Source organism: Mytilinidion resinicola (genome assembly GCF_010093595.1).
Source record: "Mytilinidion resinicola strain CBS 304.34 unplaced genomic scaffold BDZ99scaffold_16, whole genome shotgun sequence".
NCBI classification, from domain to species: domain Eukaryota; kingdom Fungi; phylum Ascomycota; class Dothideomycetes; order Mytilinidiales; family Mytilinidiaceae; genus Mytilinidion; species Mytilinidion resinicola.
In genome coordinates this window covers 286305-304887 of record NW_022985452.1, presented here as the reverse complement: position 1 = coordinate 304887, position 18583 = coordinate 286305, and the positions used below count along the sequence as shown (strand labels likewise).

Below are 18583 nucleotides of genomic sequence, written 5' to 3'. Positions count from 1 at the left end.
TCGGTGAGGTATACCGCTGAGCAACTCACGTCAGTCTGGAACTATGTCAAAGAACATCGTAGGCTGCTTACCAACTCAGGGCTTCCGATCGGCAATAACAGTAAATGATATGGTCTGCTCTATGCTACAGTAATACGCGTCTTGCTGGTATATTTCCCGGAACCTCGTCGCCCCATAGCATTTGCCCGAGAATAGATCTTTCTCACACTGTCGACATGCTTCTTCGATCTCCAATCTCTTTTCAACGTAGGATTCCATGCTCGGCCCCTCAACCAACGACCGGACCGAGCTGGTGAACTGTATACGCATGATGTTGTCTTGTCGTGACGGGAGCGTTGGCCGGCCATAAAATCCGGCTCGATTGTTGGTACTGTTGTTACCAAAGATGTGCTCGATGAAGAATTCCGGCCGCAGGTTCCATCGAGCGCCAAGCTGTAGCATAGTATCGGGCGATGGGAAGCCCTCGAGGAGAGCAGGCCGAGGTCTCTCGGAGTGAGCGTCCCACTCTTGCGATTCGAATGGGAATGAGACCGGGTAAGTCTGAGATGGCGAGGCTGGCCACGCCTCGAAAAGCTTCGGTTTCTCCAGCGATGTATGGATCGGTTTCTTACTGCTTGGCCCAAGATGGTCGACCAGCTGTTCGTAGTAACTGAATGCCTCTGGGTGACTGCGATAGCAGGACTTGACGAAATCGACATAATTGGAGAGCCGGATCTCGCCTGATATATTTGAGTGTGTGATCGCGGTCTCGGGCAAGGATATTGGCAGGGACATGTGCCTCCCACTCCCTTGGCCGCTGTTACTACGGAGTTGCTGGAGTAGCTCATGACGCCGCGCATTGGTGATGCAAATTGTTAGCGGACTTTCTAGGGAGCACATGGTTCTAGTATCGAGACTGAACCAGGCGGCTGGATAACATGTCTGGGCATCTAGATTAGTGGTGGTGGAGGCTGGACAACGATCATAAAACCGCGCATATATGATTGGGAGCCTCACTAAGCGCCAGGCATCTTCAGGACACCGACAACCTATCAAAAAGTAGGCAACAGGCGACTCTAGCGAGGCTTAGATGCTAGGTTTATGATGTTGAGATAGAGTGCGACGGGCTTGCAGCTGGTCGCCACCTGCTTTCCTGCCTATCGAGTATTCTCCTGGCCCTTTAAATACACGAGGAGTAGCTAGCAATCTTATACACGTGGTGTTGAGATTTTCGCGAGCGATAGACTCACGTGTATGAAGAGAAGCTGGAATCCTACGTGGAAAATCATCTACTATCCTCCGTTCGTACCCGCACGTGCTTAATCACATCCAACCGTCTATTTAGATAATAGGAAAACTGAGGTCCAAGAAAACTGAGATCGGTTCAGATCAGATTGCTACGCAAGAATTCTACTGCTTGGTTCAATTTGTGGGCAACACATGGGAAAATGTAGGAGATGGAAGCAAAGAGTGCGGTTCATGAGCTGCCGGCCTCTAGGAGTCGTCTCACGAACTCTTTGATAAGATATCAAATAAGCGTTCGATCGACTAAATGCTTGGGATCGGCCAAAGTCGTTGGCAATTGCGAAAGAAAGGAACGGAAGTATATAATTAAACGAGAAAATAAGTGCTCAAGGAAACCTCAATTTGCGCGGATAAATTATCGCCATTAATCATTGAGTCCGGTCGTCCAGTCAGCTGCAAGAGTCAGTGCTGTGATCTGTCCAATCCATTCCAACGTTTAACGGGCCAACCCGCCCAAAACTACTCCTTAAGCGGCCGGTCTAATTCAGTCCTGAGCTCGAAAGTCAAACGGACGGCTTGCTATTCATGACCGTCCATCACGTTCGCAAAGTGGAAGTCGCTCATGCGATGGGCGCAGAAAATTGTTGACAGGAAACGAGGGGTGTCAGAAAACTAAGACGCATCGACCCGGAAGAAGTTTGGAAGCTAAGATTCCAGAGGCTGATACGACAATGCAGAGTTGAAGAAAGTCGCGGGTGTAACCTAACCTGAACTTCGATTGCTAAGCTGGAGTATGAAGGCTTAGAGTATGTGGTGGTGTTGCCGCGGAAGTGAAGATAGAGATGGAGTTAGCGTTCTTAGCACCACTGCTCTACGCGTCTGACCCTAGAGCGCCGTACTTTACCATCCTTAAGTCCGTTCCTCCGAACTATTCTACGTCAGTACATAGGTAAGTCAATAAAGCCACTCCAAATCTCCAAGCCAAATCATCTATCCTCATTCAACCCATCCAAAATGGCCACCATGAAATACACCAACCTCGGCCAGAGTGGCCTCCGAGTCTCCCGCATTTGCGTCGGTTGCATGTCCTATGGAGACCGCAGGGGGCGTTTTAAGTGGTCAATTGAAGAAGCAGAAGCCCTGCCCCTCTTGCAAACCTGCTTCGAGTCTGGCATGAACTTCTTCGACACCGCAAATGGTTATTCGAACGGCGTCTCCGAAGAGATCCTCGGAAAAGCCATCAAGAAAGGCAATTGGCCCCGTCATAACATTGTCATTGCGACAAAAGTATGGGCGCCTGTTGGATTGCGCAAGGCCGATGTATTCGAGGACCCATTGTCAGTTTCCTTCGATGAAAGGGAGAGGAACGGCTATATCAACGCGTTCGGGCTATCTCGCAAGCACATCTTCGACAGCGTGGATGCGAGTCTGAAGAGGCTGGACCTTGACTACATCGATCTGCTCCAAATCCACCGATTCGACCCTCGCACGCCAATCAAAGAGACTATGGAAGCTCTGCACGATGTGGTAAAGAGTGGGAAGGTCCGGTACATTGGCGCAAGTACTATGTACGCTCACGAGCTGCTCGAAATGCAGTACACAGCTCGTATCCACGGATGGACCGAGTTCATCTCAATGCAAAATCTGCACAACGCTGTCTACCGAGAGGAGGAGCGAGAGATGATCCCATCGCTCAAGAAGTTCGGTATGGGCATGATACCATGGAGCCCCGTGCATATGGGGTTCCTCGTGCGACCACACGACAAGTTTGGAGACACTGAAAGAGGCAGTGGTATGGCTGGATCATTCTTGGGTAAACCGATCACCGAGACGGATAAGAAGATCAATGAACAGATCCAAGAAATCGCGAAGAAGAGGGAAACGAGCATGGCAATTGTGGCTATTGCTTGGAGTTTGAGCAAGCCTTACATGACGGCTCCAATTCTTGGAATGAGCAAGGTTGAGAGGATCAAGGAGGCTGTGGAAGCTGTCAATTTTGAGCTCTCAAAGGAGGAGATTGAGAGTATTGACAAGCTGTACGTTCCGAGAGACGTGCTCGGTTTCTTCTGATGGAGGAAGAGTCGACGTAAATGAAGATAAGACCTTGAAGTTACGATAGATTATTTAAAGCTAGCGTCTATTATATTTCAGGCTGCCTGTTACTTCACCCCACACTTCGAAGCTTCCGTGACAACTTCAACCACACCTCGTTACATCACTCAAATGGATTCCATGAGCAAACTTCTACCAAAGCTCTCGGTATCACCGGAGGCTGACGAGTTGGAGTCCCGCCTCCTACAACTTCCTTCTGAGCTCCGAGAAGAAATCTGGTATTTCAGCCTTCCCCGCAGTCTTCCCTGCGATCTCTACGACGATGAGCAGTTTAACGACGATAAATACTTCCACCCCACCTTCTACAAGGCGGCCCGCTCCTTCAGACTTCCACTATAGGAATCCAGCAATCTAGCCCTCCTCCGTGTAAACCGCCAAATCTACAACGAAGCCATGCCCCTCTTCTGGAAAAGAAACAGCTTCACCCTCTTCGTCAAGGGCAGAGACAGCCGCCTCGCCATTGGATTTATCCCGCCCCCTCTGCCTCGGACACAGCCCAATGGCAAGCCAGTCCAGCATCTACGCCTCTTCTCGAGTCTGGACACGGAGTACACCAAGCTGATTAGGCACTGGTCGCTGTCATTTGACACAGGCTACAGCGGCAACACGGAACAGACTGTCACTCAAGAGAAAGCCGTATGGGACAAAGCGAAGCGTGTCATGCCACTGCGGATCACGGAGCATCCACTAGCATCGCAGTATCTCCAGCATCGATTCATCACTAAGATCGCGACGTGCGAGACGGATGCGCAATCGAAGCTTTCGTACAAACAGTCTGCGTTTGCGCATCTTTGCGGGCTTCTGGATACTCTGAAGTTTGCGCCGACGTTCAGGTATCTGGATCTTGGGGTTGGGGAGAATCCAGGGCCGGATCTGACGAAGAAGAGTTTCCCGGCCGAGCGGTGTCAACATGTGTATATGTATAAGAGTGTCGAGTATAAGGCTGGCGAGGAGCTTCTCAAGTTGCTACCGCAGTTACTGCAGGCTAGGACGCCACCGATTCCTGGGAGTAGGGAAGACAGGGCTTGGGATTGGTTGCAGCTGGAGGGGAGTACCTAGGTACAGAAACGGGGAGAACAGTTCTTAAAGAAATTTGAGAATTCTAAAAGGGGACTAGTACTGGTACCCCCCTTCTTAGTAGCTGTGCACCCCCCTTCTCGGTACAAACACACCCCCTAACCCTTGTCGTTTTACCGCCTTGCTATTGGCTCGGAGGGCCGGCTGGAGGCCTCCGGGCATTCACTCTTACATCTCTCTGCACGTACATCCTGTCTGTTTTATACATTATATCTATTTTATAAGGCTGTACGTGAGGCTGTATATAAATCGGCACGGCTATACAGCCTCTCTATTTTACAGCCCAGCCTGTCCGATTTGTATAGCTATATACTAGTTGTGTTGCATTACGTATAGCCTTACGTACAGCTAAGTGAATTAGATAGAATAACACGTGCAGATGCACGTGAAAATAGAGCTCCGGACGAAGCTCCGAGCCGCTCCAGCCAATTAAAAGATGAGACGAGGAAGGGGGGGGGGGGGGTGTTGTATTTAGTAATAAGAAAGAAGGGGTGTACCAGTACTAGTCCCCTTCTAAAATGAGCAATTTCATCTGCAAAGTGATAGTATTTACAATATATTTAAGGGTTCTCTATTTGTTATAGCCTTTCAGAGGACCTTCACTAATATGAAGTTGACCCACTATATCGCTAGTAACTTGCTTGGCCACCTGAGTCGGTAGACAGATATATACAGCATGAATGGAGATGTGTGTGATAGCGTGGTTAATGCGAGCTAGAGCAAAAGTGCTTTAAATTGGAAGTGTTAAATGAAACGGCTGCTGTAAGGGAGTGTTTTTGAAATGCCCTCTGAAGTAATGAGCTTAGCCTTTCTCTGAGCGGTATAAAGCTCCTTACTCGTAGACGAGGCTTTTGGAATTGGATGACGGATAAGCATGTTGAGAAGGACCTTCAATTGGAAATGTAGTTTTAAGTCTGACGGTCAATGGCCATAAACCACATATTGCCTCGATCATCATTATTCTTCTAATTAATCTAACCCACAGCAACGCCCCCGGCGTACCCTCTCCTCCACCGCAGTACGCAGCGTATCAGGTAGTATGCATGCCCTATAGCGGGTTATGCACCAGGAACATCTTAAAGGTGTTCCCTTCTACCTGCCCCCCCTGGTACCGTTTTTGCCGTTGTTTCTCGCCTCGTAGTCATAGTCGTGCGATTGTAGCAATAGACATCCCTCCGCAGCAACGCCAGTAGCTTAGTCACAATCAGCACGTAGCCGATGTCTAGCCCGGCATGCTGCTTAGTTCAATCGTCGACCTTTTGCCCCTAGATGAGGTTCTTGGACCTTCTTAATGTTGTTTCCTGTAGTGCTCATGGGTGCTGCCATATATGAGCAGAGGTGAAGATTCCGCGAACGTGTTCCGGTTCGAGCGAGCTGCACCATTCGGGGAGATGGGTGTAGTGCAAACCTTTGGCGTAGCAAGGAGACTTGAGGCCTGGTACCCGTAGGGCTCGTGAGGCGGAGTGACATTCGCACGTAAAGGCAGTACAGTAAGTATATACAATCCCGCGCTGCAAAGTGCGACTGCAATGAACGACCTACCCCCAGCAGCATGTGCACGAATAACGGTAATGGTTCATTGAGAGATGCTTGCCCCCTGAACTCATCTTAAAACCCAGATCCATCGTCGGTTCGGTGGCCCCAGTCAGGAATCACACACGGTCACGATGGCTCTAATGTTCCCACACTAGAGTCCATACCGAAATATTAGAGCATTTTTGCTCATGTGGCCGCTTCAGAGATCCAAATGATGTTCAAAATAATGTTGTTGTGGTCTTTCGGGCGTGCTTATGTTGGATAAGGTGGTGAAGGTGATCGATTCCACGGCCCTGGTCCTGGAACTCTCGGAGGATGCTGTTCTCGCTGAATTCGAAGTCCGACAGCGTTGATTCTGGCAGTCGCGTCCAAGTTCCCGGCCTTCGCTGCTTTCCTGTACCACTCCATTGCTTGGTCGAGATCGACATCAACGTGTATACCAATCTCATGGAAATATCCCATGGCAAAAAGAGCTGTAGGAAGGTCTTGACTAGCTGCTCGTTTTGCACGATTGAAAGCGATCTCCTCGTTGGTCTCGAAGAGGTCTTCATAGCCGCAAAGACACCACTTCGATATGCCCATGTCAGCCTCTGGCTCCCCTTGGTGGGAGGCAAGCTCGTAGTAATGCATCGATAATGCTGGATCGAATGGATAGCCTAAATTGGCTAGCTCATACGCCGATCCCATCTTTAGCTGGGCTTTCGCAAAGCCAAGAAATGCGGCTTTCTCTAGATGTTCACGAGCGGAGGCTTGGTCGTGAAGTTCTGGAACCCTGATGTTCGGTAATTCGTCCGCTTGGAGCATACCGAGAACCTGGGCAAAGTATGAGCCGTGAAACACAGATATGGACCATGAGCGGACTCACAAAAGCGCCTTGGGGAGCATTTTCGTCGGCTCTCAAGGCAGCTGTCTTGAGCAGCAGGATAGCTTTCGGGAAGTTTACCTTTTGACCGTGCTGCCCCAGAAATGCCATCATGGCCATACGCTGAATGTTCGTTAGTAGGAAGGCTCAAGACTTTACGCTGATTGGAAGCAATCGATCTTACGTAGCAGCATGCAGCATCATCCTCCTTGCTGCCTTTCTCGTAATATTCAATCGCTTTAGTGGAATCGTTGCTCGTCTCATACATCATACCCATGCGGTAAGCAGCCCGCATATATCCTCCTGATAGTGCATCTCTGTAGAGGCGAAAAGCAGATCTCTTATCAATCCTATGGCCAAATTGCCCAAACTCAAGCCATTTACCTTTTTCGAAGTTCGCGCGGGGGTGTCCTTGTTCTACCAGAAAGCCAATGATATTTTTGGCATCAACCTCGAGCTCGGAACCTTCCACGGAGCTCTTGAAGGATGGGTCTTTGGTGTCACAAACAGCTCTTTCGAGCGCATAACATACAGCGAGCCAACTCAAGGCATCACTAGCCCAGGCCAGCTGCGTGTCCGCGTCATCAGAATTCAGTACGGGTTCCCGTGCCCTTTCAATGTACCTCCCTTTTTCTTCGTCTGTTGGCGGCACATTTGACGGGGCTGGATCCGATAGCTTTGGAAATGAAGAGGGAACCTGGATCAGACTAAAGCCAATAGGGGTTACACAGATCCCCGGCAGTGCTTCACTCTTTTGATTGTGGTAGGACGACGAAGGTGAATCCGGAAAACTCCTTGTACGTGAGTTCAGTTGAGCAGAAGCCTCTACCAATGTTTTCGGAACATCCTTCCTCCTCACGTTGAAAGTAGGTGTTACAGCTCGACGGTCTGAAGGTTCGCGACCATTCGTCGTACTCTTGGGGCTTAGTTGGAGGCTTCTCATGCTTCTTTCTGCTTCAGATATGCCATAGACATTCCCACCGCTTCGTGTCTCATTTCTCTCTGGCTCTGCTGATCTCTGCGACACCTTTTGCTGTGCAGCAATCAGGGCTCGTCTGTAGGCCTTTGAGTTCACGATAATATCGTCAAACTCAAATTCCCGGCCATCAATTGTTGAAGATGTATCCGCGACGTCTCCAAATATACTGTCTGGGGCGCGCCTGCCCGAGAATATGGACTCAGCGACGTTGAGTTTGGGGTTTGTTGCCCGTAGAGAGCGTGTGTCATTCGCGACTCGGTTTAGGACAGCGCTATTCCGTTGCAATAGTCGAGTAATATCACTTAAAGATTGCCTGGAGTAATTGTTAGTAGGGCTACGTAAGGGCTTGCGATCAACTTGCATTTGTAGACCCTGGATAAGTAACGTCAGAGCTGCCTGCTGTCCTCGGATCTGAGCGAGGTATTCCTTCATGTTATCTTCATTCCACAGCAGCTTTCCTCTTGCCCTCCACCCAGGGCTTTGCGCAAAGTCTGACGCATCGACATCTAGCTTTTGGATCTCATCATCGAGACAGGCGTAGACTACGGCGCAGCCAGTCAAGGCGATATCCAGAGCAGAAACAAGCTCAGGCCTGGACCGCAGATACACAGCCAGAGCATCGTTGTTCTGCAGGAAGAGGCCTTGAACGTTGGAGAGAGCCGCGCTGATCAGTATCGACTCAGAGCACAAGGCTGCAATCGTAACGTGGGCGTTTTTAAACTTGTGCCGCAACGTATCGAGAGTCTTGACGGTCTTGAGACATGCTGTCGTGATTCCCAGGACGCTCGCAGTCACCGAGAGAGGATCCATTGGCACCCGTTAGCATCTGTCTATGCTGGTAGAGAGTACATTGTTAGAAGTGAACTTGATAGCTGAGTCGCGAGAAGGCTGAAGGTGGTGGGCCTCAGCCCCCACTTCATGCACAGCATCGCCGTTAGCCGCCATTGACCAGACTCGGGACTGTGAACTATCTTGTCGTCGTTCATGGCGTCGCACAGACGACGAGGAGCATATGGTAATTATAGGACCGACCATCAGCATGCAATCTTCGCTTATGAAGTTGCAAGAAAGTTGGTGGAATAGGCTTTGTGGAAATAATGCCCAGGGGTCCACTATCCCAATAGCCAAGATCACGGGACACCAATGCAATCGACTCTCCATGATACGTGAATTAAAGTAAACATTCTCATAAATTACATTACTGTACAAGCCGTTAAGATCTCCTGCCTCAAAACGGGCCCGGAATAAGGAACGTCCCATGATTTTCCAAGCCTATTCAATAGCATCGAATTCGTCATCAATCATGTCCGTCATGTTCGCTAAAACGCAAAAAGAATAATGAAAGTCGTGCCTCCGGGATAGTAATAATCAGTGGCCTAGCAAGACAGGCCGTGTCGTAAAGTTAGGATGCACCGCTCGGGGTTTATCGCAGCGCAGATGGGGCAGCTGCAGCAGTCGAACTGGGCTGAGCATTCCGCTGGATCTCAGCGTCTTTGCGCTTTGCGAACAGGCTCTTAAAGGCACCGAGCCATCTCGCCAGATTATCTTCGCTGAGTGCGCAAAATCGGTAGTTTCGCTCGTCGGAGATGATTTGCATGCAATATGGCTTCGACCTCGACACGGGATCGATTTCGACGGCGTTGATAATGTTTGAGAGCGGGATAATGAGGTTCGCGGAGTATTCCTAATCATCTATTAGTATGTGATGCTCGATGCTCGTTCGTTGACCGTACCTCTTCATTCTTATACAGTCCAAGCGACTTTGGTCTTAGGACCACCCATAACTTCTTCCACTGCCTTACACCTCCTTTGGATTTCAGAACGTATAGCCACCCGTGGTAAATTACTCTCTCGTCATCCGGTGTCGTACCAAGTCCGCTAGCTTGACTGACATTGCGCATCGCGTCCGATCGACCGTCGCCGGGTATCACCTCAGCAGCTGATCTCTCTCGGGTCTTGGGATTGTTCAACGACAGAGACGATCCCCGGAAGCGTGTGGATGCCGGCGTATCTGAAAAATCGGAGAATGATCCTGCCTCGTTGCCAGAGTAGTTTATCAGAGTGTGAGAGGGGCGTCGAGAGCTATGCATATTCCCTGCCTCAGCAGAAGAGCCTGTTCTCGGCAAAGGATCAGCTTCTGAGGAGCTGGAACCCACTCCTTCCCTTTTTCCAATTCTTCCAAAGTCCTGAAATGCACCACGAGCACCTCCTGGGCTCATCAATACCATCTCCTCTTCCTCTTCATCAATCCGGGCCTCGGATCTGATAAGTTCTACCCATTCCTGCGCATCCTTTTCGGTCGGTGCCCCAATGTGGAAATTCCTTGATGGAGAAAACAGGCCAAATACATGGTCCATCTTGCGCTTGGGGTCCTTCTGGCGCGCGACCGCTGTGACTTCAGACAAGTTGATCTGGTGCCGTAATTTTGTTTCATCCTTGTCTTTGTAAATGGAGAGTAGGTTGGGCCGTAATACGAGGTGAATTGGTTTCCAGGACTTGAGAACCGCACGGATCAGTAAATGTTTTGATGTGATGTGTTCAGTCCTGTGGAAGTCACCTTTGTCTTGCGCGTGCGCTTCAGGACGGTGCCCGACTTGAGGACTCGATCAAACTCGAAGCTCCCATTCTGATTCACCGGCGACAGTATCTCAGATGGCTGCTTGTTTGTCTTGTCTTGGACGGTGTTCAGGCGCATGGACAGGTTGGGCGGTTCAATCTTCATACCCATCGAGGGCTTCTGTCGACTGGCGGCTGGAATTGGAATTGGGAGGGTCTGCGTGGTGTGTTCCGGCATGTTGACTTAAATGAGAGCGGACAACGCTGTTCCACCTAGGGCTATGTGCTCATGGTGTATACGGGGCAAAAGTCCGCGGCCACGGAATTCCAAGGTTGAATTATAGGAGCAGCGTTATGCAGGAGACGCGGCGAATGAGGGAAGCGAGAGCAGCAGGGAGGCATGCGCAGACAAGGGTGCTCAGGACAGCAATGCTGTGGCGAGAGTGAATGGCGATGTGTTCGTGAGACGGCTGGGCAGCGCCCTGGGCGGGTGCTGTTGCGGAGGTGTATATGGCGAGGTGAGAGGGCGCCGGCAGCGTGATGTTGACGTCGTTTCACCAGAGGGCGAGCCACCAAACACAGGCGGGGTCTCGTTCGAAACTGTTTCGATTCAGCCTCGACTTTTCTCGACGACTGCCCACCAACCATCTGTCTTTGAGGCTCTGGTCCTCGATCTTCTATTCTGAGATACCCGGCGTCGCTGAAACCCTTTAACGCGCGTCAAACCCTTCAAACAGCTTCTTTCACGTCCAACAGTCCCGCAGCCAGCAGCCTACAAAATTTTATAGGCGCCCTCCTCCGAAACCCCCAGCGCGAACCTCGATCTCGCCTCAGGTGCATAGCCAGTATGCCTGTTGTAAATCCAGAAAAGCTGGTATCGCTGCAGCATGCTGCCGGAGATGTCCGAAATGTAGACCTTCTGTCATCTCCATAAGTTCTTGCGCTGACTTTGTTTCTATCCAGATATGTATTCTTGCCCACGTTGTAAGTACGACTATCGTCGACTCAATCGCTCTCGATTGACATCGTTGCTAGGATCATGGCAAGACCTCTCTCACAGATGCCCTCATCGCCACCAATGGCATCATCTCCCCAAAGCTGGCTGGAAAGATCCGATACCTGGACTCGAGGCCAGACGAACAACTACGAGGCATCACGATGGAATCCTCAGCGATCTCACTATACTTCTCCCTGCTACGGAAGACCGCCCCGGACGCAAAGCCAGAGCAGAAGGAGTACTTGATAAATTTGATAGACTCACCCGGACATATTGACTTCAGCAGCGAAGTCTCCACCGCGTCGAGGCTGTGCGACGGCGCGGTAGTGCTTGTAGACGCAGTCGAAGGCGTTTGTAGTCAGACCGTGACCGTACTGCGGCAGACATGGATCGAGAAACTCAAGCCAATACTTGTCATTAACAAAATGGACCGACTAATCACAGAACTGAAGATGAGTCCGGGTGAGGCGTACACGCACCTTAGCAAGCTACTCGAACAAGTCAACGCCGTCATGGGCAGCTTCTTCCAAGGCGACCGTATGGAAGATGACCTCAAATGGAGAGAGAAAATGGAAGAGAAGATCAATGCCGCAGCTGAAAAAGCACAAGAGAAAACTGACGGTATTAACTCATCCGTATTAGAGAACGCCGATGGCATCGACACCACCAATACACCAGCTGAGTATGAGGAAAGGGACGATGAAGACATTTACTTCTCCCCAGAAAATAACAACGTCATCTTCAGTAGTGCCATCGACGGATGGGCCTTCACCGTCAAGCAATTCGCAGGTCTCTATGAGAAGAAACTCGGCATCAAAAGATCCGTACTCGAAAAGGTGCTCTGGGGCGACTTCTATCTAGATCCAAAGAACAAACGCGTATTGGGGTCCAAGCATCTCAAAGGCAGGAGCCTGAAGCCGATGTTCGTCCAACTAGTCCTAGACAACATATGGGCTGTATACGATGCTACTACGGGAGGTGACAAAGGGAAGGGGTGCGTGGATTTCCTTATTCTTCTGCTAGATTTTGTTACACATGTACATACACATTACGATCAAATACTTATTACTCCTCAACAGAGATCCTACCAAGGTAGAGAAAATCACCAACTCCCTATCCATCAAGCTCCCACCACATGTCCTACGTTCTCGAGATCCGAGGGCTCTTCTGACCACCCTCTTCGCTGCTTGGCTTCCTTTGTCCACCGCTTTTTTGGTCTCAGTCATCGAATATCTCCCCTCGCCACCAAAAGCGCAAGCTGCACGAATGACCGAGCTTATAGACAACTCTCCTGGTTCCGAATTTGTTAGTCCAGAGGTCCGAAGCGCAATGACCAACTTCAAAGCCTCAAAAGACGACCCCGTAGTCGCCTACGTGAGCAAAATGGTCGCAGTCCCGGCCAGTGAGCTCCCAGAAAATAAGCGACGGGGCGGCGGTGCGCTCAGCGCAGAGGAAGCACGCGAGCTCGCTCGCAAGAAACGCGCTGAGCTCTCACGCGCGCAAGCAACTGCTAATGGCGAGAATGCTATCGACAATCTCACCCAAGCTATCAATAGTACCGCGATTGGAGAGCAGGAAGAAAAAACTGAGTCTGAGCCTGCAGAGTTAGCGGAGGAGGAGCATCTCATTGGATTTGCACGCCTCTACTCCGGGACACTCGCCGTCGGTGACGAGATTTACGTCCTTCCACCCAAGTTCTCCCCAGCGAAGCCGCACGCTCAACCTGAGCCACAAAAAGTCACCATCACAGCACTCTACCTTCTTATGGGTCGCGGTCTAGAACCTCTCACCCACGTTCCCGCCGGTGTCGTCTTCGGTATCGGTGGCCTAGCAGGGCACGTCCTGAAATCTGGGACACTATGCTCGCAGCTCGACGGCTCCGTCAATCTGGCTGGCATAAACATGGGCACGCAGCCTATTGTGCGAGTAGCTCTCGAACCAACGAACCCGTCAGACCTGGGAAAGATGATCGCAGGGCTGAAGATGCTCGAGCAGAGCGATCCATGTGCTGAGTACGAGGTTTTGCAGAGTGGAGAGCATGTCATTCTTACGGCGGGTGAGCTGCATTTGGAGAGGTGTCTAAAGGACCTGAGGGAGAGATTTGCGAAGTGCGATATCCAGGCCGGAGCGCCCATCGTACCTTACAGGGAGAGTATTGTCAGAGCGGAGGAGATGAATCCGCCTAGGGACAAGGACCTACCCAGGGGCACAGTGATTGGTGTAACGACGTCTAAGCAAGTCACCCTCAGGTTAAGAGTCAGACCGCTACCAGCAGCCGTAACCGAGTTCCTTGGAAAGAACGCTGGCGCGATCAAGCGGCTGTATTCTGAGCGCCGGGCAAAAGAGGAGCGAGAGCGGACCGACGGTGACGAGGCGCCTCCTGAACAAGACGGCATGGAGGAGGCCGAGACGCTGGAGACCGGCCACATTCTAAGCCTAGCAGATTTCAAGGCGGAACTGAAGAAGGCCTTTGCGGAAGCCAAAGGCGAGAAAGAGATTTGGAACGGGGTGATAGAGAAGATAACGGCCTTCGGCCCACGAAGAGTTGGTCCCAACATCCTCGTCGACGCAACCTCGCAGGGCATATGTGGCAAGGTGTAAGGCCCCATAATATATCCCCCTGTTACAATGCAGAACACTAATTCTCCCAGTCTCCGCGACTTCTCCTCCCCAACTCCAGAGCCCTCACACCCCTCAGACAACGCCGCCCTCGCCCCAACAGCTCTCACCGACAAAATCGCCTACGCCTTCCAACTCGCCACAGCCGCTGGCCCCCTATGCGCGGAGCCCGTTCAAGGCATCGCCGTCTTCCTCGAAGACCTCACAGTCGCCGTCCCGGAACTTGACACCACTTCCGCCTCTCACGACCGGCTGGGCCGCCTAACGGGCGAAGTCATCAAAACCGTTCGTGACTCCATCCGCCTCGGCTTCCTGGACTGGTCCCCGCGCATCCTGCTCGCCATGTACACCTGTGAGATCCAAGCTTCCACCGACGTGCTCGGCAAAGTCTACGCCGTGCTGAACGGCCGTCGCGGGACCATCCTGTCGGAAACGTTATCTGCAAACTTCTCAGCTTCCACGACTGGGAACTCAACGTTTACGATCGACGCTTTGTTACCGGTGGCGGAGAGTTTCGGGTTCAGCGACGAGATCAGAAAGAAGAGCTCGGGGAGTGCGTCACCGCAGTTGCGGTTCGCGGGGTATAAGATGCTGGACGAGGATCCGTTCTGGGTGCCGTTTACAGAGGACGAGCTAGAGGATTTGGGGGAGAAGGGAGATCGGGAGAATGTGGCGAAGAGGTATGTGGATGGGGTGCGGGGAAGGAAGGGGTTGCTGGTGCAAGGCAAGAAGCTAGTAACGGACGCGGAGAAGCAGAAGACGTTGAAGAGGTAAGGCGGAGGGGGGAACACGGGCTAGCCTTTTCAGAGTAGTTTAGAGACTATGGACAGCGGTGTCAAGGTTGTAGACTCTCCTGGATTTGAGCAACTTGATTTGGGACGTGACGGTGTAGCCGCACCCTATGGAATGTGACATTCAAAAATGCGAACACCTTCATCACTCAATGCCGTGTTTATGACTTTCGGCTCATCATATTCTATTCCTGACTTAGCCATGTTGTCGTGAAGGTCTTGAAAGGTCACGTGGAGGTCGGCCTCGCTTATCGACTTAGCGCAGCGCACTTCTTGGCGCGGCCATCCAACTTTGCGGATTCTCGATTTCCTTACGACACGACGACATATTCGCGATCCACCACAACAACAGTCAAAGTACGCCGAAAAATAGGCTGGATACACTGGAAATTAGCTAACGGTTCTCTCTAGATGGTCGCCTCTAAGAAGCATGTCCCAATCGTCAAGAAGCGTACGTCAAACCTCGAATACTGGCCCTCGCAGCCTCTCTCCTCAGCCTGAATCTCCTGCAACAATGGCATAATACTGATCTCGCAATTTTCATTCAGACACCAAGCGGTTCAACCGCCACCAGAGCGACAGGTTCATGTGTGTGGACCCTAGCTGGAGAAAGCCAAAGGGTATCGACAACCGCGTGAGGAGGCGTTTCAAGGGCCAGGCTGCTATGCCGAAGGTGAGGAACAACAATGGGCATTCAGAAAAATAAGGCTGACTGGAATTCTACTCCTAGATTGGATACGGATCCAACAAGAAGACGAGGCATTTGATGCCCAGCGGCCACAAGGCCTTCCTCGTGCACAACATCCGCGAGTGCGTACCACCGAACCGATAGTCACAGCTAGTAGATCGCTAACAGAATCGATTTTCAGTGTCGACCTTCTCTTGATGCAGAACCGCACCTTCGCCGCAGAAATCTCACACTCGGTCTCGGCGCGCAAGCGAATTGAAATCGTTGCCCGGGCGAAGCAGCTGAGCGTCAAGGTCACGAACGGCAAGGCCAGAGTCAAGACGGAGTCGTAGGGTATCTCAGTTCGGTGGGAGGCGCTCGATAATCCAGGGGTGGAATCCCTTTTGGCAGACCTGGGACTTTTCTTCAGAGCAGCGTGTATCCAGCTTTACGGTCCAATGGAACTGATTGCTTTCCGCCTGTGACTTGGCACTGCGGCGCCAGCATGTGAGGGTGAAGGTAGTGGGCCGGTGGAGGGGTGGCACAGCGGTATCGGCAGAAGGGCTATCAAAACGGATATCAATGGGAATCATGACATCAATGTCAACATCAACTGACCTCTACGGGATATCTCCATCCTCTGCATGATGTGGCCGGCTGGGCTGTTCAGCCTGTTTCAGGCCCGATCCCCCCCGAATGTGACGGATCATATCCTTGACTTGCGCAAGCTCAAGCCGAAGAAAGACGCACGCTGCCTCGCCGGGAGCACGCTGCATTAGAGCCTGTAACGTGCAGGCGGGTTGAGATCAGAACTACAGTGAGCATCTATCATCTTGGCATGTGAATATCAAATTGGTCGTTGCTCGCCTGGCGATGGGCCGGGAGTGTGTAAAACGACCAGGCTCGGCGTGCACAATTCCCAGGTTCCGTTCACGACGCTTTAATCCTAACGTCGGGAGACATGACGATACTCATGATTACCGGTGACGACCTAAGCATTGGAGATATGCTTCAGCCTCTGGTTAGAGCTACACTAGCGAAATAGGCACACCATGATGCCTCTGCGAACATTCATCGAGTCAAACGAGCGAAGTCTATCTCTGCCAGTCTCAGATTGCTGGGCTCAGGGGATCTTCAGCGTGCTAGCTTTGTCCACCCGCTTACCCGTCCGAATCATGCATGCTAGCGTCGTTGTTTTAGCAGCCCCTGGGGCACAAAGCACGCGATGTCCACTCAACACCACGGCCAGCTATCTCGGAGGGCTACACCGCTAGAGATGGCAATGGCGTCTTGCGTCCGGCACACGGCCGCACGTCAGCAGCATTCTCTTGCCCTGCGGCTTCACCCGAGCCACGGGTCCCCGAGATGCCTGGTGATTGGCCGCTGGGATCGCTATCAACGACGACACGCCTGAGGAGGCTCCTGTGCCTCTCTGCAAACAGCAACGCTAGGAATCCGGTGCCAGATGAAGTCTCACGGCCAGAGCCAGGACCGGCCGGGGCAGCTCAGCTAATGGTCGCATAATCGAGTAATCGAGGGCTCCGGCCCTCCTTTAGGGGCGCCTCCCGCCAGGCCGCCCAAGGTTCTCCGTCACAGACCCACGGAGAGACACCAACGAAATTTCTATGTCGCCCATGCGACCTGTTCCCGCCGGGACGGCCTGCTAATTTGGCTCCCGCCTATATAGCGCGCTCCCGCCCTCTAGCTGCGTGCTTCGTTCCTCCTCCCCAGATCTCACCACCAAAGCACCGACTGCGACTGCGTCCTCGTCTCGCCAGCGTCCGCACGCTTAGTGGCGGCTGTCTCGCCACCACCAGCCCACCAAATGACTCCGAACCTCTACCTCGCAACGCAGACGCTGTTTTCGCCGCACAAATGGTTTGTCCGGAGGCAGTCCGAAAAACCCCGTCGCCAGACCGAGCACTGGGAAAATCCCATCGCTGGCATCTACGAGTACATCCCCGGCCGAGGATGGTATCTCGTAGCCACCGACTATCCTGATGAACGGCTGGTCCAGCCGATTCACGTAAAGTACTCCAAGGTGCTGAAGCGCTACATGCTCCAGCCCGACTACGACACTCGCAAGCGCCATGGCAACATTAAGGACGCCAAGGGCAAGACGAGGAACGTCTGCTTCTTCCGACTCGACGACGGCGTCGCCTGGGTGCATTGCTGGGACGATGAGGGCCACTTCATCCCCGGCCCGTACAAGATGTGGTGTGTCGACAAGGAAACGAACCAGTTCCGCCACATGCTGAAGGGAGACGATCCCTTCTACACCAGCCGATCCAACAGCCGTGCTGATGACCAGATTCCCACGTCCAGGAGGAGCCAGGAGAGTCGCTCGACGCAGTATCGTGGAGAGGGAAGCAACAGTCGCACGCCCAATACCTCCCAGCCAAGCACCCGTGCGAACAGCGTGCGCGGCCTGTCCGCGCCTCCGACTCGGCCAGGCAGCCCGAGAGGGAGCTCCCTGTCACAAGCTCCGACTCTGCCCACGGCCGCTGCAATCGAGGAGGGATTGAAACAGAATCCTCTGGACCTCCAACCGAAATCGACGGACTGAGCTCGACTTCAGGGCTGGCACTTGCTCTCTCCGTTCTCTAAATTCTGTTTCTGCATTCTTGTTCACCATTACTTTGAAACGCAACGTTACGACTTCCAAAATTCCAGACGATCTTCAGTTTTGGCTCGGAAAGACTTCGGCTTGGGTTCCCAACAGTCCTGATGGGCGTGCTTCCTACTCAAGCTATTCCAGAGCCCATTGCAAGCACGCGAGAAAGACGCCCTTCGAGTCGCCTTAGTGTCTCCCTCACAAGCATCTCGCCAAGACCATACTCCAGTATCGCTAAGCCTTTGATCCGGATCTTTCGGCTTGTTACCCTAGACTTCCATTCTTCCTACTAGGTTCTTTTTTAGTGTTTCAGGCGTTGTGATGACGAAACCTTGGAAAAGTAATATCTTTGTAATTTCTCTTCACCTGGGGCTAGGGTCTTTTCTCAGACGGGAATTTTTAGACCTTCGTTCATTTGGCCGGCTATTCTCAGGTCGTTGGTCCTAGATAGCCGCATCAAAAGCTTTCTTGGCTTGGCTTTGCATGCACGTGTCTGCGTATACCCCATACTGCTTTTAAAATATAGATCTCTGTTCACTCGTTCCTCAC

General features: G+C 52.0%; 8 protein-coding genes across 8 annotated transcripts; 5 read left to right on the top strand and 3 right to left on the bottom strand.

Annotated features, from left to right (window-relative positions):
• Positions 1-75: 75 nt before the first annotated feature.
• BDZ99DRAFT_501154 (uncharacterized protein) lies at positions 76-879 on the bottom strand (the record flags this gene model as incomplete). The annotated part of the gene is made up of 1 exon (XM_033723787.1): positions 76-879. One exon carries the CDS (start codon positions 877-879, stop codon positions 76-78), a length of 804 nt encoding a protein of 267 aa, XP_033573218.1.
• Positions 880-2110: 1231 nt separating this feature from the next.
• BDZ99DRAFT_92928 (Aldo/keto reductase) lies at positions 2111-3512 on the top strand. The gene has a single exon (XM_033729037.1). It carries the CDS (start codon positions 2239-2241, stop codon positions 3292-3294), a length of 1056 nt encoding a protein of 351 aa, XP_033573217.1. The 5' UTR covers positions 2111-2238; the 3' UTR covers positions 3295-3512.
• On the top strand, positions 3513-4540 carry BDZ99DRAFT_92929 (uncharacterized protein). Its single transcript, XM_033729038.1, has one exon. The coding sequence runs from the start codon at positions 3730-3732 to the stop codon at positions 4393-4395; it is 666 nt and encodes a 221-aa protein (XP_033573216.1). The 5' UTR covers positions 3513-3729; the 3' UTR covers positions 4396-4540.
• Positions 4541-6201: 1661 nt separating this feature from the next.
• On the bottom strand, positions 6202-7754 carry BDZ99DRAFT_394645 (HCP-like protein; the record flags this gene model as incomplete). The annotated part of the gene is made up of 3 exons (XM_033715909.1): positions 6202-6762; positions 6815-6934; positions 6996-7754. 3 exons carry the CDS (start codon positions 7752-7754, stop codon positions 6202-6204), a joined length of 1440 nt encoding a protein of 479 aa, XP_033573215.1.
• A 1218-nt stretch (positions 7755-8972) lies between these two features.
• BDZ99DRAFT_465898 (PH domain-like protein) lies at positions 8973-10812 on the bottom strand. The gene is made up of 3 exons (XM_033720651.1): positions 10348-10812; positions 9524-10285; positions 8973-9474 (listed from the first exon to the last, which is right to left on the bottom strand). The coding sequence occupies exons 1-3, from the start codon at positions 10582-10584 to the stop codon at positions 9214-9216; spliced, it is 1260 nt and encodes a 419-aa protein (XP_033573214.1). The 5' UTR covers positions 10585-10812; the 3' UTR covers positions 8973-9213.
• Positions 10813-10983: 171 nt separating this feature from the next.
• BDZ99DRAFT_448986 (P-loop containing nucleoside triphosphate hydrolase protein) lies at positions 10984-14736 on the top strand (the record flags this gene model as incomplete). Its single annotated transcript, XM_033718092.1, has 5 exons — positions 10984-11256; positions 11310-11330; positions 11382-12337; positions 12423-13940; positions 13995-14736. The coding sequence occupies exons 1-5, from the start codon at positions 11194-11196 to the stop codon at positions 14734-14736; spliced, it is 3300 nt and encodes a 1099-aa protein (XP_033573213.1). The 5' UTR covers positions 10984-11193.
• A 214-nt stretch (positions 14737-14950) lies between these two features.
• BDZ99DRAFT_92749 (60S ribosomal protein L32-A) lies at positions 14951-15907 on the top strand. Its single transcript, XM_033729036.1, has 4 exons — positions 14951-15204; positions 15302-15426; positions 15484-15563; positions 15623-15907. Exons 1-4 carry the CDS (start codon positions 15165-15167, stop codon positions 15771-15773), a joined length of 396 nt encoding a protein of 131 aa, XP_033573212.1. The 5' UTR covers positions 14951-15164; the 3' UTR covers positions 15774-15907.
• A 1338-nt stretch (positions 15908-17245) lies between these two features.
• Positions 17246-17890, top strand: BDZ99DRAFT_364124 (uncharacterized protein; the record flags this gene model as incomplete). Its single annotated transcript, XM_033714721.1, has 1 exon — positions 17246-17890. A coding segment is annotated over one exon (645 nt), but the record flags the coding sequence as incomplete, so codon positions are not given.
• Positions 17891-18583: the final 693 nt, after the last annotated feature.